At 46.4% G+C, this 16,928-nt stretch overlaps 1 protein-coding gene across 4 annotated transcripts in view; it reads left to right on the forward strand.

Annotated features, from left to right (window-relative positions):
• vps13b (vacuolar protein sorting 13 homolog B) overlaps positions 1-16,928 on the forward strand; it is a 1,087,794-nt gene that overhangs the window by 686,229 nt on the left and 384,637 nt on the right. For all 4 annotated transcript variants that reach the window (XM_085992288.1, XM_085992290.1, XM_085992289.1 and 1 more), the window contains exons 26-27: positions 3,240-3,411; positions 5,413-5,527. In XM_085992288.1, coding sequence (XP_085848414.1) covers positions 3,240-3,411; positions 5,413-5,527 — 287 coding nt within the window. The remainder of the gene's footprint in view (positions 1-3,239; positions 3,412-5,412; positions 5,528-16,928) is intronic.

A 16,928-nucleotide genomic window follows, 5' to 3' on the forward strand; every position in this document is an offset into this window, starting at 1 on the left:
GCACAAAGTTGTTTTTATAAAGTAATACTTTCTAGGTAGAAATAAGTCACCTGGTCCAGATGGAATGCATCCTCGGTTGCTGAAAGAAGCAAAGGTAAAAATAGCAGAGGCATTGGTCACAATCTTTCAATCCTCATTGGATACAGGAGTAGTGTCGGAGGACTGGAGGGTTGCTAATGTTATACCACTATTCAAGAAAGGGGAGAGGGATGAACCAGGAAACCACAGGCCAGCCAGCCAGCCTAACATCGGCGGTGCGGAAGTTATTGGAAATCATTATTGGGCACAAAATAAACTTTCATTTGGAAAGGTGTGGGTTAATCAGAGAGAGCCAGCATGGATTTGTTAAAGGCAAATTGTGTATACTAACTTGACTGAATTCTTTGATGAGGTAACAGAGAAGGTTAATCAAGGTAGTGCAGTAGATGATTATATATATATAGACTTTCGGAAGGCATTTGACGAAGTGATACACAGGAGGCTTGTTAATAAGATGGAAACCCATGGAATTAAGGAGAAAATGGCAGTATGGATACGAAATTGGCTCAGTGACAGGAAGCAAAGGGTGGTGGTGGTGGGTGGATGTTTTTCAGACTGGGAGTTGGTTTGCAGTGGCAGCATGGCAGATGGAGTTCAGTGCGGAGAAGTGTGAAGTGATGCACTTTGGGAGGACTAATATGGAAAGACAGTATACAGGAAACTCTTTTTTTATCTGGGACCGGCATGGTGCCGGTTTATCAAAAAGTCCGGATTACAGAGAGGTATAGTTAAAAGGCACGAGAGCTCCGTACACAGCAACAAATCCAGGCTTCCCTGTTGCTTAGCAACATGTGCAGGAACCCCGATTGCACAGCCACAGATCGAGGAACGGCCACTAATATGAAGTAAAACTTACCTGAACCTACTCCTGAATTTTGCCGGTTAACCGAGATTTCCGGTTATTTAGGTGCCGGTAAATCAAGAGTTTCCTGCACTATAAATGGCACGATTTTGGAAAGTGCAGATAGCAGAGAGACCTTGGTGTCCATACACACAAATCCTTAAAGTTGGCAGGGCAAGTTGATAATGTGGTTTAAAAAGCATATGGGTTATTTGGGTTTATAAATAGAGGAATAGAATATAAAAGCAAAGAGATCATGCTACAACTTTACAAATCACTGGTTAGGCCACAGCTGGAGTATTGTGGACAATTCTGGACACCACACTTCAGGAAAGATGTAAAGGCATTAGAAAGGGTGCAGAGGAGGTTTACCAGGATGTTACCAGGGATGAGGGACTTCAGTTATGAGGAGAGGTTGGAAAAGTTAGGACTGTTCTCCTTGGAACAGAGAAGGTTAAGAGGCGACCTAATGGAGGTTTTAACAGAGTAGATGGAGAAAAACGATTCCCTCTGACGAGCGGATCAATAGCCAGAGGTCATAGATTCAAAATCATTGGCAAAAGATCTAGAGGGGAGATGAGGAGAAATGTTTTCACTGAGTTGTCGGGATCTGGAACGCTCTCCCTGAAAAGGTGGTGGAAACTGATTCCATAAATAATTTGAAAAGGGAGTCGGGCAGGTACTTGAGGATTTTTTAAAATATTCGTTCATGGGATGGATGTGGGCGTCGCTGGCAATGCCAGCATTTATTGCCCATCCCTAGTTGCCCTTGAGAAGGTGGTGGTGAGCCGCCTTCTTGAACCGCTGCAGTCCGTGTGGTGAAGGTGCTCCCACAGCGCTGTTAGGGTGGGAGTTCCAGGATTTTGACCCAGCGACGATGAAGGATCGGCGATATATTGCCAAGTCAGGATGGTGTGTGACTTGGAGGGGAAGTTGCAGGTGATGGTGTTCCCATGCGCCTGCTGCCCTAGGTGGTAGAGGTCGTAGGTTTGGGAGGATAAAGAACTTACAGGGTTATGGACAAAAAGCAGTGATGTGGGACTAATTGGAGAGCTCTTTCAAAGAGCCAGCACAGGCATGATGGGCTGAATGGCCTCCTTCTGTGCTGTACGTTTCTATGATTCTGTGACATGGTTTCAGTTGCTAAATTGGGGAGTGTATGATGGAATATATATGTTGATAAAAATGAGAACAAATGAGGGGATTTACACATGCCACATTATGGTATCTTTACTATCATATTTACAGTGTCGGCTACGACTCAATTTGTAGCACACTCGCCTGAGAAGGTTGTGGGTTCAAGTCCACCTCTAGAGACTTGAGCACAAAATCTAGGCTGACATTTTCAGATGAGACGTTAGAAGGCACTATTTTGGAGAAGAGCGGGGAAGCTTAACCCTAGTGCCCTGACCAATATTTATCCCTGAGCCAACAACAAAAATCTAGGCTGGCACTCCAGTGGAGTGCTGCACAGTCGGAGGTGCTGATTTTCGGGCGAGGCGTTAAACCGAGCCCCCGTCTGCTCTCTCAGGTGGACGTAAAAGATTCCATGGCGCTATTTTGAAGAGTAAGGGGAGTTCTCCCCGGTGTCCTGGCCAATATTTATCCCTCAATCAACATCACTAAAACAGATTATGTGGTCATTATGACAATGCTGTTTGTGGGAGCTTGCTGTGCACAAATTGGCTGCTGTGTTTCCCACATTACAACGCGAGTCACCCCAGCCACAACCTCTTCGCCCTGCTCCCGTCCGGTAAGAGATACCAAAGCATACGGTCTCGTACCAACAGGTTTCGAAACAGCTTCTACCCCCAGGCCATAAGACTCATGAACGATTAATTTATTATTATTTATTACTGTTGTGTTATTTATTATTACTGTCTTTCTATTAGTATTTTATCATTGTTATGCCATATTTATTCCAATGTTGGGAGGACTCGTAAAAATTAACATTTCATTGTGCAGTACACACGTCTGCTGCATATATGACAAATAAAATTGAATTGGATTGAATTGATGACACTTCAGAAGCATTTCATTGGCTGTAAAGCGCTTTGGGACGTCCTGAGGTTGTGAAAGGTGTTATATAAATGCAAGTCTTTTTTCTTCTGTTACTATCAGATTTAATGGGAGCTGAAGTTGTCAGATTTGTATCTATATTCTTCCCACCTCACGATGCACCATTTAAATTTATTCTGATTTAATGCAATTGTATTTCTCTTTCAGGTTCCATCTGTGGGTATCTCTTGAGTCTTGGGAACTTTTGATTTAATTGTGGCTAACATAAGGAAGTGCCCAGTATAATTATTTCACTCTGCAGCTGCTGTACAAATTTCTTGCGTTTGAATGTTTCCCACAGGGCGATTCAGTCCAAATGGTGGACGAAAGTCCTTTCCCTGACTCTTCCACCTTGGAGCAGAAAACTAGCAATATTGGTGGAACCACTGGATGTATCAGTTTATGGATGCAGTGGATGTTGCCCAAAGTGACTGTCAAATTGTTTGCACACGAACCTAGCAGTAAGGGCACAGGTGAGAAATATTTTTTCTGCATCTCTGAGTAAGGAATAAATGATTCCCCCACCCCCCTCCACCTCCTTCTCCAAGCGTTAAATACAATCCTTTAGTGTTCAGATCATTTCCGTTTCCTCACAGAAATTTAAGTGTTTAAATTGCAAACCTGTAGCCAGTACCCTTAAAGATGAATTCTGGAAAATGTGTGATAGCGAATCGGCAGCTTGTTTTACCCCCTCAGACGCTATCCTTTTCCATTCACTTCAGATTGCCCCCGTGATAGGACTTGATCTTTGCTCGGATTCTCCATTTTCAAGAGGAGCTTCACAGTGGAGGTTAAGTGCCTATCCACAGAGGGGGAAGTAAAAGTAATACTGGAGTTGACCAAGGCTGCTTCTGAACACCTTCAGTTTTTGTCCTATAGCAGTATTGGAAAACCTGAGGGAAATCTTCCCGCCCTCCCATTTAAGGAATGATGCATTTGTGGATTTTTTTTCTTTAACTAGGGAGGGTGGAAGCGAGGAGGAATTTGCTGTGTGTAGATGGGCTCCTAATAATACTACTACAGATTAAGGTTACGAACATAGGAACTCGATGGGCAGGAAAAGGTCAACTGGTCCATCAAGCCTGCTCCACACTCATGATGGCCAGAGCATCATGACTAAACACTTCCTCCCTCCTCCCCGCCCAGCCCGCTCACCCCAGCCATGTAATCTCCTGGGAGAGGCAAAAAAACAGAGAAAAAAAACCAAGATCAATAACAACAACAACAACTTGTATTTATATAGCACCTTTAACGTAGTGAAACGTCCCACGGCACTTCACAGGAGTATTATAAGACAAAAAATTGACACCGAGCCACATAAGAAATGAGGGCAGGTGACCAAAAGCTTGGTCAAAGAGGTAGGTTTTGAGGAGCATCTTAAATGAGGAAAGAGAGGTAGCGAGGTAGAGAGGCGGAGAGGTTTAGGAAGGGAGTTCCAGTGCTTAGGGCCTAGGCAACAGAAGGCACGGCCAGCAATGGTTAAGCGATTATAATCAGCGATGCTCACGAGGGCAGAATTTGAGGAGCGCAGATATCTTTGCGGGGAGGGGGGTGGGTGGCTAGAGGAGGTTACAGAGATGGGGAGGGGCGAGGCTAAGGAGGGATTTGAAAACAAGGATGAGAATTTTGAAGTCAAGGCATTGCTTAACCGGGAGCCAATGTAGGTCAGCGAGCACAGGGGTGATGGGCGAACGGGACTTGGTGCGAGTTAGGACAGGGGCAGCCGAGTTTTGGATGACTTCAAGTTTACGTAGGGTAGAATGTGGGAGGCCAGCCAGGAGTGCGTTGGAATAGTCAAGTCTAGAGGTAACAAAGGCATGGATGAGGGTTTCAGCAGCAGATGAGCTGAGGCAGGGCAGAGACGGGCGATGTTACAGAGGTGGAAATAGGCGGTCTTAGTTATGCTACGGATATGTGGTCGGAAGCTCACTTCAGAGTAAAATATGACACCAAGGTTGCGAGCAGTTTGGTTCAGCCTCAGACAGATGGAAAAAATACTTTGAAAAATTGCTCTCCGACCCCTCAGTTGATCGAAACCAGTCCAGGAGATCACATGGACCAAATGTTAACTATAAGGTTCCAGGCAACTTTGTGCTATTGAGTTACTCTGGCAATTACATATTTCAGGAATGAGTTAAAGTTGGTAAAAATCTGAATATGTCGATAAACTTTCAAAACCGTTAAGCACTTTTCAGCTGAACTGCTGTTGTAAAGTGTAGGGAATCATAAAGACCGACTTTGGAGAGCGGAATCACCACTTTTTAAAAATCTGCTGTGGTGATGAATAATAGGTGTGCAGTTCATTAGTTTTGGAACGTCACATCGAAATGGTACATTGATTCTTCAAACCCATGATAGATGCCCAGCTCATTAACATCGAACGAATCTGCTCTTTCTTTTGATGGGTGACTTCGAAGGCATTGTTAGAAGCATCATTTTTTTAGATTGATAAAATTCTCCGATTATGCTTTCAGAGATCTGTGTCGTTGGCGAACTCGAAGACCTGAGCGCTTCAGTAGATATTCAAGATGTGTACACTAAACTGAAGTGCAAAGTAGGCAGCTTCAATATTGATCACTACAAGAACAGGTAATGGTTTGTCAATTGTGGCAGGCGTACGATTCATTTTATGGGAAATCAGTAAATTGAAGAAGTCCATATTATGCTGCTGTCTGATGCTTCGATAAAAATGTTTCATCCACAATACTGTGTTGGTTCCAGTTTCAAATTGCGGTGGAGGCCAGGTTTAACATCCAGTCTACACACACACGTGTTGTGTTTGGCAGAATTTGCCAACAGCTGCGTGGCAGTGTCCCAGCGGCAATGAACTGAGAACCTTGGCTTTCTAGCCTGAGGGACTGCAAGGCCTTGGTACCCATGTCAATCCAAAGGATTGCGAGAACCTTTTTGCTGTCGGACTGGCAAATTGCCTGTGCAGCGAAACAAGCCTGTGCTCTACCACCGGCTCACAGCCAGCAGTGCTCAAAGAAGGGATGTCCCCAGATGGATCTTGGAGTACAGTATCTCCTTGGAAGTAACTTTTGTAGATCTGTCGGTTGTAGCTTGAATGTGCTAAGTGCAGTTTGAGTTATTGCCAGGGCCATCAGAAAACTGCGAGCACTAACTTTCTTTGGAAAACGTGCATTTAAAAAAAACAACTCCCCATGCCTTTCCAAGGATTTATATAAACCCTAATGCAAATGTAATATTTCTGGCCCAGGTACCAAACTCTATATTTTTCACAAAAAGCAAAACACCGGGTGCTGGAATTCTGAAATAAAAACAGAAAATGCTGGAAATACTGAGCAGGCCAGGCAGCGTCTGTGGAGAGAGAAAGAGAGTCAACGTTTCAGGTCAATGACCTTTTGTCAGGACTCATGCATAGTTTTCACACTCTTGCTAAAACTCTTGACCATCCTCAATTCATTCCGAATGCATCACCATATAGAAACATAGAAGATAGGAGCAGGAGTAGGCCATTCGGCCCCTCAAGCCTGCTCCGCCATTTAATGAGATCATGGCTGATCATCCAAATTCAGTACCCCGTCCCTGCTTTCTCCCCATATCCCTTGATCCCTTTAGCCTTAAGAAATATATCTAACTCCTTCTTGAATATATTTAATGAATTGGCCTCAACTGCCTTCTGTGGTAGAGAATTCCACAGGTTCACCACTCTCTGGGTGAAGAAATTCCTCCTCATCTCTGTCCTAAATGGCTTACCCCTTATCCTTAGACTGTGACCCCTGGTTCTGGACTCCCCTGCCATCGGGAACATCCTTCCTGCATCTAGTCTGTCTAGTCCTGTTAGAATTTTATAAGTTTCAATGAGATTCCCTCTCATTCTTCTAAACTCCAGTGAGTATAAGCCCAATCGACCCAATCTCTCCTCATACGCCATTCCTGCCACTCCAGGTATCAGTCTGGTGAATCTTCGCTGCACTCCCTCCATGGCAAGAACATCCTTCCTCAGATAAGGCGACCAAAACTACACACAATACTCAAGGTGTGGTCTCACCAAGGCCCTGTACAACTGCAGCAAGGCATCCTTGTTCCTGTACTCGAATCCTCTCGCTATGAAGGCCAACATACCATTTGCCTTCTTAACCGCCTGCTGCACCTGCATGCCTACATTCAGCGACTGGTGCACAAGGACACCCAGGTCTCGTTGCATTCCCCTTCTCCCAATCTATTGCCGTTCAGATAATAATCTGCCTTCCTGTTTTTGCCACCAAAGTGGATAACCTCGCATTTATCCACATTATACTGCATCTGCCATGCATCTGCCCATTCACCCAAACTGTCCAAATCATACTGGAGTTTCTCTGCATCCTCCTCACAGCACACAAGCCCACCCAGCTTTGTGTCGTCTGCAAACTTGGAGATATTACTTCTAGTTCCCTCGTCTAGATCATCAATATATATTGTGAATAGCTGAGTTCCTAGCACCGATCCCTGCGGTACCCCATTAGTCACTGCCTTCCACTCGGAAAAAGACCCGTTTATTCCAAGTCTTTGCTTCCTGTCTGCCAACCAGTTCTCTATCCAAGTCGGTACCTTACCCCCAATCCCATGTGCTTTAACTTTGCATGCTAATCTCTTATGCGGGACCTTATCGAAAGCCTTCTGAAAGTCCAAATACACCACATCCACTGGTTCTCCCTTATCTATTCTACCAGTTACATCCTCAAAAAATTCCAGTAGATTAGTCAAGCACTATTTACCTTTTGTAAATCCATGTTGACTTTGTCCGACCTTGTCACTGTTTTCCAAGTGCTCTGCTATTACATCTTTTATAATGGACTCCAGCATTTTCCCCACTACCGATGTCAGGCTTACCGGTCTATAATTCCCCATTTTCTCTCTACCACCTATTTTAAATAGTGGGGTTGAATTAGCTACCCTCCAATCCATGGGAACTGTTCCAGAGTCGATAGAATTTTGGAAGATGACCAGCAATGCATCTACTATTTCTAGGGCCACTTCCTTAAATACCCTAGGATGTAGATTATCAGGCCCTGGGGATTTATCGGCCTTCAACCCCATCAATTTCCCTAACACCATTTCCCTAACACCATTTCCCTACAAATACTGATTTCATTCAGTTCCTCCCTCTAATTAGACCCTATGTTCCCCGACATCTCTGGGAGGGTTTTTGTGTCCTCCTTTGTGAAGACAGAACCAAAGTATGTATTTAATTGGTCGGCCATTTCTTTGTTCCCCATTATAAATTCCCCTGATTCTGACTGCAAGGGACCTACGCTTGACTTCACCAATCTTTTTCTCTTCACATAGAAGCTTTTACAGTCAGTTTTTTATGTTCCATGCAAGCTTACTCTCATACTCTATTTTCCCCCTCTTAATTAATCTTTTGTCCTCCTTTGCTGAATCCTAAACTGCTCCCAATCCTCAGGTTTGCTGCTTTTTCTGGCCAATTTATATGTCCTCTCCTTGGATCTTATGCTATCCCTAATTTCCCTTGTTAGCCACGTTTGCGCCACCTTTTTTGTTTTATTTTTATGCCAGACAGGGATGAACAAATTCTGTAGTTAATCCATGCGATCTTTAAATGTCTGACATTGCCTATCCAGTGTCAACCCTTTAAGTAACGTTCCCCAATCCATCCTAGCCAACTCGCGTCTCATACCATCGTAGTTTTCTTTATTTAAATTCAGGACCCTAGTCTCTGAGTCAACTACTTCACTCTCCATCTTAATGAAGAATTCTATCATATTATGATCACTCATCCCCAAGAGGCATCGCACAACAAGATTGCTAATCAATCCTTTCTCATTACATAATACCCAGTCTAAGATGTCCTGATCTCTAGTTGGTTCCTTGACATATTGGTCCAGGAAACCATCCCATATACACTCTAGGAATTCCTCCTCCACAGTATTGTTCCTAATTTGGTTTGCCCAATTTATATGTAGATTAAAGTCACCCATGATAACTGTTGTGACCTTATTGCACGCATCTCTAATTTCCCCTTTAATGCCATCCCCAACCTCAGCATTACTGTTTGGGGGTCTGCATACAACTCCCACTAATGTTTTCTGCCCCTTGGTATTTCTCAGCTCTACCCATACAGATTCCACATCATCAGAGCTAATATCCTTCCTTACTATTGTGTTAATCTCCTGTTTAACCAGCAATGCTACCCCACCTCCTTTTCCTTTTGCCTGTCCTTCCTGAATATTGAATACCCCTGGATGTTGAATTCCCAGCCTTGGTCACCCTGGAGCCATGTCTCCGTAATCCCAATTATATCATATCCGTTTACATCTATTTGCGCAGCTAATTCATCCACCTTATTACGAATGCTCCTCGCATTAAGACACAAAGTCTTCAGGCTTGTTTTTTTCACACTCTTAGTCCTTTTAGAATTATTATTTGCTGTGGCCTTGTTTGATTTACACCCTTGATTTCTCTGCCTTCCACTTTTGCTTTTCTCCTTCCTGTCTTTTGCTTCTATCCTTGCTTCCCTATCCAGGTTCCCAACCCCCTGCCATTTTAGTTTAAACACTCCCCCTAGGACATCGGTCCCGGTCCCGGTCCTGCCCAAGTGCAAACCGTCCAGTCTGTACTGGTCCCACCTCCCCCAGAACCAGTTCCAATATCTCAGGAATTTGAATCACTCCCCCTTGCACCATTCCTCTAGCCACGTATTCATCTGAAATATCCTTCTATCTCTACTCTGACTAGCACGTGGTACTGGTAGCAATCCTGAGATCACTACCTTTGAGGTCCTATTTTTTAATTTACCTCCTAACTCCCTATATTCAGCTTTTAGGACCTCTTCCCGTTTTTTACCTATATTGTTGGTACCTATATGCACCACGACAGCTGCCTGTTCACCCTCCCCGCCCAGAATGCCCTGCAGCCGCTCCGAGACACCCTCGACGCTTGCACCAGGGAGGCAACATACCATCCTGGAGTCTCGTTTGCGGCCGCAAAAACGCCTATCTCTTCCCCTTACAATAGAATCCCCTATCACTATAGCTCTCCCGCTCTTTTTCCTCCCGTCCTGTGCAGCAGAACCACCCATGGTGCCAGGAAGTTGGCTGCTACTGCTGCCTTCCCCCGATAAGCCATCTCCCCCAACAATTTCCAAAGCGGTATATCTGTTTGAGAGGGGATGGCCACAGGGGATCCCTGCGCTACCTGCCTGCGCCTACTACTCTGCCTGGCGGTCACCCATTCCCTTCCTGCCTGTGCAGCCTTTCCCTGCGGTGTGACCAACTCCCTAAACATGCTATCTACAGTGTCCTCAGCATCGCAAATGCTCCAGTATGTATCCATTCGCAGCTCTAGCGCCGCACTGCGGTCTGCCAGTAGCTGCAGCTGGATACACTACCCGCACACATGGTCGTCACGGACACAGGAAGTGTCCCTGATTTCCCACATAGTGCAGGAGCAGCATGCCATGGGGCCGAGCTGTGCTGTCATGACTTACCCTTTAATTAATTCAAATTAAATTAAATCAAATCAATAACACCAATTACACTACAATTAAATGATATACTCAAGGGCCCTTGTTTACTAGCACTCCCCGCTACACAACAGAGACCTTACAAACTATAAACCACAAAAATTAAGTTTGGAAAAAAGCAAGAAAGACAGAAATACCCACCACCAATGATTTACCTGCTTTCTGGTGATGTCACACTTCGATTATTTTTTACTTGTTTACACTCACCGGTCCATTGTAGCCCCGGCTCCCCAGCCGCTCTCGCTCACCTTTGAAATCTCCCGAGGTTTGGCGCTCTCCAGCCGCTCTCGCTCACCTTTGAAATCTCCCGCGGTTTGGCGCTCTCCAGCCGCTCTCGCTCACCTTTGAAATCTCCCGAGGTTTGACGCTCTCTAGCCGCTCTCGCTCACCTTTGAAATCTCCCGAGGTTTGGCGCTCTCCAGCCGCTCTCGCTCACCTTTGAAATCTCCCGAGGCTTGGCGCTCCAGCCGCTCTCGCTCACCTTACACACACCAAGTGGAAACTAGGGTAAGCGGCTTGGCATGTTTAGCAGACTACAAAAAAAAAGCGTGCTGGCCACTGAGCTTACCCATCTCTCTCTGCTCCAGTCTGGCTAGCATTAATTGTTCAGAGCTGCTCTGCGATACCCGCCAGACTCTAACCAAGGATAATGAGAGGTTGCCCCTGGTGCTGGCATTGAGCAAGCACTTGTACTAAAAACAGAAAATGCTGGAAATACTCAGCAGGTCAGGCAGCATCTGTGAAGTGAGAAACAGAGTTAACGTTTCAGGTGGATGACTTTTCGTCAGAACTGGAAAAAAGCAGGAAATGGAGCAGATTTTTAAGCAAGTGTAGGGGCTGGGAAAGGGGGGAGGGGAGGATAGAACAAAAGGGAAGGTCTGTGATAGGATAGAAGGCAGGAGAGGTTAAGAGACATTAACAGATAGTCAAGGCAAAAGGAGATGGTAATGGGACAGGTTAAGGAATAAAGGACGGCTCTAGATGGAGTGTAAATTGCACTGGCAGAATGAGAGACAGCTGCCATGTGGGAGAGAAGAAAAGTGATACAACAACAACAATGTGTATTTATATAGCGCCTTTAACGTAGTAAAACGTCCCAAGGCGCTGCACAGGAGTATTTTAAGACAACAAATTTGACACCGACCCACAAAAGGATAAATTAGGGCAAGTGACCAAATGCTTGGTCAAAGAGGTAGGTTTTAAGGAACGTCTTAAAGGAGGATAGAGAGGCGGAAAGATTTAGGGAAGGAATTCCAGAGCATGGGACCGAGGCAACAGAAGGCACGGCCACCAATGGTTGAGCGATTATAATGAGGGATGTTCAAGGGGGCAGAATTAGAGGAGTGCAGATATCTCGGGGAGGTGCAGGGTTGTGGGGCTGAAGGAGATAACAGAGATAGGGCGGGGTGAGGGCCATGGAGGGATTTGAAAATAAGGATGAGAATTTTGAAATCGAGGCGCCGCTTAACCGGGAGCCAATGTAGGTCAGCGAGCACAGAATTCCCTGCATTGCTTGCAGTAAAACTATGTGCGTTTTGTTGGACCACAGCACCTCTGCAGATTTGAGCATTCCTGCAGATTTTAACATCAATTTTATTTGGTACGGATTTATACAGATTTCTGATGGCCCTGGTTATTACCTTTATTTTCAAATCAGCGTATCAAAAGGATGAATATTCCAAAATAATGTAAAGGGGCCGCGCAGAACAAAGCGCAGCCTATAGCAAACATTGGCTGCATTGTAACTTGTGCCCACTGCAATCTTTTTGACTTTTGTTTTTCGCACTAGTAAAATTCACGGAAACATGTTGGAATTTTAAAAGAATTTAAAAATAAGCCGAGTTACCATGTTAGACTAGTTATTTTATCATAGTTCACAACTTTTAGCCTAAGGATAAGGGGTAAGCCATTTAGGACAGAGATGAGGAGGAATTTCTTCACCCAGAGAGTGGCGAACCTGTGGAATTCTCTACCACAGAAGGCAGTTGAGGCCAATTCATTAAATATATTCAAGAAGGAGTTAGATATATTTCTTACGGCTAAAGGGATCAAGGGATATGGGGAGAAGGCAGGGACAGGGTACTGAGTTTGGATGATCAGCCATGATCTCATTAAATGGTGGAACAGGCTCGAGGGGCCGAATGGCCTACTCCTGCTCCTATCTTATGTTTCTACAACCAGGTAATTGAGAGTTGCCTTTCTGAGCACCCTGACGCAGCATTTACCCGACCGTGCTTGTGATTAACACCTCCGGTTGGTTGGTCGACAGAGCTCGGAGACTGTCCCACCCTCCCTCGTAAAAAGAGGGGATGAGAAAACGAGCCTCAAGACAGAAAAGCGAGAGAGAACCATTGATAACAATTGAAATAGTTTCCTGCCTTGGACTATAAAACATTTATTAAATAAAAGCAAAATACTGCAGATGCTGGAAATCTGAAATAAAAGCAGAAAACGCTGGAAATACTCAGCAGGCCAGGCAGCATCTGTGGAGAGAGAAACGGAGTTAACGTTTCACATCGATGACCCTTCGTCAGTAATTGAAAAAAGCAGGAAATGGAACAGATTTTTAAGCCAGTGTAGGAGCTGGGAAAGGGGGGAGGGGGGGAAAGAACAAAAGGGAAGGTCTGTGACCGGATGGAAGGCAGGAGAGATTAAGAGAAAAAAGTATTGATGGTGCAAGGCAAAAGGAGATGGTAAGGGGACAAGTTAAGAAACAAAAGATGGCTCTAGATGAAGTGTAAATGGCACTGGCAGAATGATCAACAGCGGCCATGTGGGAGAGAGAAAAAATAAATAAATGGAAAAAATGATGGTTATGGTTTGAAATTGTTGAACTCTATGTTGAGTCCAGAAGGCAGTAAAGTGCCCAATCGAAAGATGAGGTGCTGTTCCTCGAGCTTACGTTGAGCTTCATTGGAACAGTGTAAGAGGCCGAGGATGGTGAGGTCTGAGTGGGAGTGAAGTGGAGAATTAAAGTGACAGGCGACCGGAAGCTTGGGGTCACCCTTACGGACTGAACGGAGGTGTTCCGCAAAGCGGTCACCTAATCTGCGTTTGGTCTCCCCAGTGTAGAGGAGACCACATCGTGAGCAGCGAATACAGTATACTAGACTGCAAGAAGTACAAGTAAATCGCTGTTTCACATGGAAGGAGTGTTTGGGGCCCTGGACAGTGGGAAGGGAGGAGGTAAAAGGGCAGGTGTTGCATCTCCTGCGCTTGCATGGGAAGGTGCCGGGCGAAAGGGAAGGGGTGTTGGGGGTGATAGAGGAGTGGACCAGGGTGTCGCGGAGGGAGTGGTCCCTTCGGAATGCTGAAAGGGGAGGTGAGGGGAAGATGTGGTCAAGGGCCATGTCAACCACAGTAGAGGGGTATCCGCCCTTGACCGTGTCCGTTCTATTTCCCACACTTCTGCTCTCACTCCTTCCCCTCCCTCCCGGAACCATGATAGGGTTCCCCTGGTCCTCACCTTTCACCCCACCAGCCTCCACATTCAACGGATCATCCTCAGCCATTTCCACCACCTCCAGCGTGATCCCACCACCAAACTCATCTTCCCCTCCCCTCCCCTCAGCATTCCGAAGGGACTGCTCCCTCCGTGACACCCTGGTCCACTCCTCTATCACCCCGGCACCTTCTGTGCAAGCACAGGAGATGCAACACATGCCCTTTTACCTCCTCCCTTCCCACTATCCAGGGCCCCAAACACTCTTTGCAGGTGAAACAGCGATTTACTTGTACTACTTGCAATTAATATATTGTATCCGCTGCTCACGATGCGGTCTCCTCTACATTGGGGAAACCAAACGCAGATTGGGTGACCACTTTGCGGAACACCTCCGTTCATTCTGTAAGGGCGACCCCAAGCTTCCGGTTGCCTGTCACTTTAAATCCCCACTCCACTCCCACTCAGACCTCACCATCCTCGGCCTCTTACACTGTTCTAATGAAGCACAATGTAAGCTCGAGGAACAGCACCTCATCTTTCGATTGGGCACTTTACCGCCTTTTGGACTCAACGTAGAGTTCAACAATTTAAGACCATAACCCCGTCCCCTATCTTTTTTTCCATTATTTTTTTTTCTCTCCCACATGGCAGCTGTCTTTCATTCTGCCAGTGCCATTTACACTTCATCTAGAGCCATCTTTTGCTTCTTAACTTGTCCCATTACCATCTCCTTTTGCCTTGCACCAACATTTCTTCTGTCTCTTAATCTCTCCTGCCTTCCATCCTATCACAGACCTTCCTATTTGCTCTTTCCTCCCCTCCCCCCTTTCCCTGCCCCTGCTCTTGCTTAAAAACCTGTTCCATCTCCAGCTTTTTCCAGTTCTGACGAAGGGTTATCGACCTGAAACGTAAACTCGGTTTCTCTCTCCACAAACGCTGCCTGACCTGCTGAGTATTTCCAGCATTTTCTGTTTTTATTTTATTTATTAAATAAATGTTGATTTTTTTTTTAGTTAAATAATAATTCCCTTTTTCGGGGTAGGAAATCTGTTCAGCCACAGTTGGCCAAGATTTTATACCATTAAGGCAGTTGGATATTTTGGAAGAGCTCACCAACATTGGGTTCCTGGTATCAGCACACATTACGAATCTCAATAGGTGTGCTCTACAAGAAACTTTGTGATATCATGCACCGACGGGACCGGCGTGTTGCCGATCTATCAAAACTGCCGGACATACAAAGTTAACGTTGAAGCATACGGAGGTTTTCATCTCCGTATCTGACAACAAACACTGTTGCTTAGCAACAGCTTCTAAAGAGTCGGCTGCAGCTGCAAGCATCTCTAGCTGAAGCTGTTGCTTTAGCTACAGACCTTGCAGTGGCTGACTGGGGAAAAAAAAAGAACGAGATCTAAAAAAACTTACAGAAAACGGCTCCTGATTTTTGCCGTTAGATCGAGTATTCCGGACATACATCCTCCTGATAAACCAAAGTTTCCTGTATTTAGAAGCTGCAGACTGATTAAAGCACAGATCCAATGCCCTTGATAGTGACATTTGTTGAGGGTTCTGACCTTCAAGAAGAAAATGTCCGGTCTCAGAGACACAATTAAACTTTTTAGCGTTATTCAGTTTGGTCATGTGGCCTTTTGACTATAATATACAAGATAGCGTCTGCGCTTACTTGCTGTCTGTACCACTTCACTTCTTCTCATCATGTTCTTATTACACTTCTAATGTCAACTTTTTCCATTATGAATTTCTGGGTCCACATTTATCCTGTGTTTTGTCTGTAAACTTGCCATGCAGTAATTCCACAATCTGGACTTTGTGCCCTGTTACAAATATAGTCCTTGCCTTAGATATGCGCTCGGCTAAGCGATCTGAGCTTCCTGTGTTTAAGGCTGTTCCCTAACGACCCACTATCCAGCAGCACAGTAATAAGAACATAAGAACAAAGCATAAGAAATAGGAGCAGGAGTAGGCCAATCGGCCCCTCGAGCCTGCTCCACCATTCAATAAGATCATGGCTGATCTGATCCTAACCGCCAATCCACTATCACAGAACCATCTCCTGAATCTAACAGAATTAGACACACGAAATAGGTGCAGGATCAGGCTACACGGCCCCTGGGCCCGCTCCGCTACCCACAGGGCCATGTCCGATCCGAACCTAGACTCATGTCCAAATTCCTGCCCGCTCCCCGTAACCCTTAATTCCCTTTACTTCTAGGAAACTGTCTATTTCTGTTTTAAATTTCTGTAATGATGTAGCTTCTACAGGGATATTCTTAGTGTCTTCTACTGTAAAGACTGATATAAAATATTCATTCAGTGTTTTTGCCATCTCCATATTTCCCACCATTAATTACCATGGGGTTGACCAATACCCTTGGGATCTAAATTGGATATTGGTTTCTATCGCATGTGTCTTAACCCCGTTCCGTCTTCCACCTCGCCCCGACTCCCCCCTCGCCCCGTCTCCCGGCTCCCCCCTCGCCCCGTCTCCCGGCTCCCCCCTCGCCCCGTCTCCCGGCTCCCCCCTCGCCCCGTCTCCCGACTCCCCCCTCGCCCCGTCTCCTGGCTCCCCCCTCGCCCCGTCTCCCGACTCCCCCCTCGCCCCCGGTCTCTCCCCCCCTCGGCCCCGTCTCTCCCCCCCGTCTCTCCCCCCGTCTCTCCCCCCCGTCTCTCCCCCCCGTCTCTCCCCCCCGTCTCTCCCCCCCGTCTCTCCCCCCCGTCTCTCCCCCCCGTCTCTCCCCCCCCGTCTCTCCCCCCGTCTCTCCCCCCCCCGTCTCCCCCCCCCGTCTCTCCCCCCCGTCTCTCCCCCCCGTCTCTCCCCCCCGTCTCTCCCCCCCGTCTCTCCCCCCCGTCTCTCCCCCCCCGTCTCTCCCCCCCCGTCTCTCCCCCCCCGTCTCTCCCCCCCCGTCTCTCCCCCCCCGTCTCTCCCCCCCCGTCTCTCCCCCCCCGTCTCTCCCCCCCGTCTCTCCCCCCCCGTCTCTCCCCCCCCGTCTCTCCCCCCCCGTCTCTCCCCCCCCGTCTCTCCCCCCCCGTCTCTC

Source organism: Somniosus microcephalus, chromosome 7, assembly GCF_052327205.1.
Source record: "Somniosus microcephalus isolate GS21.2 chromosome 7, FLI_Smic_1.0, whole genome shotgun sequence".
In the NCBI taxonomy this organism is placed as follows: domain Eukaryota; kingdom Metazoa; phylum Chordata; class Chondrichthyes; order Squaliformes; family Somniosidae; genus Somniosus; species Somniosus microcephalus.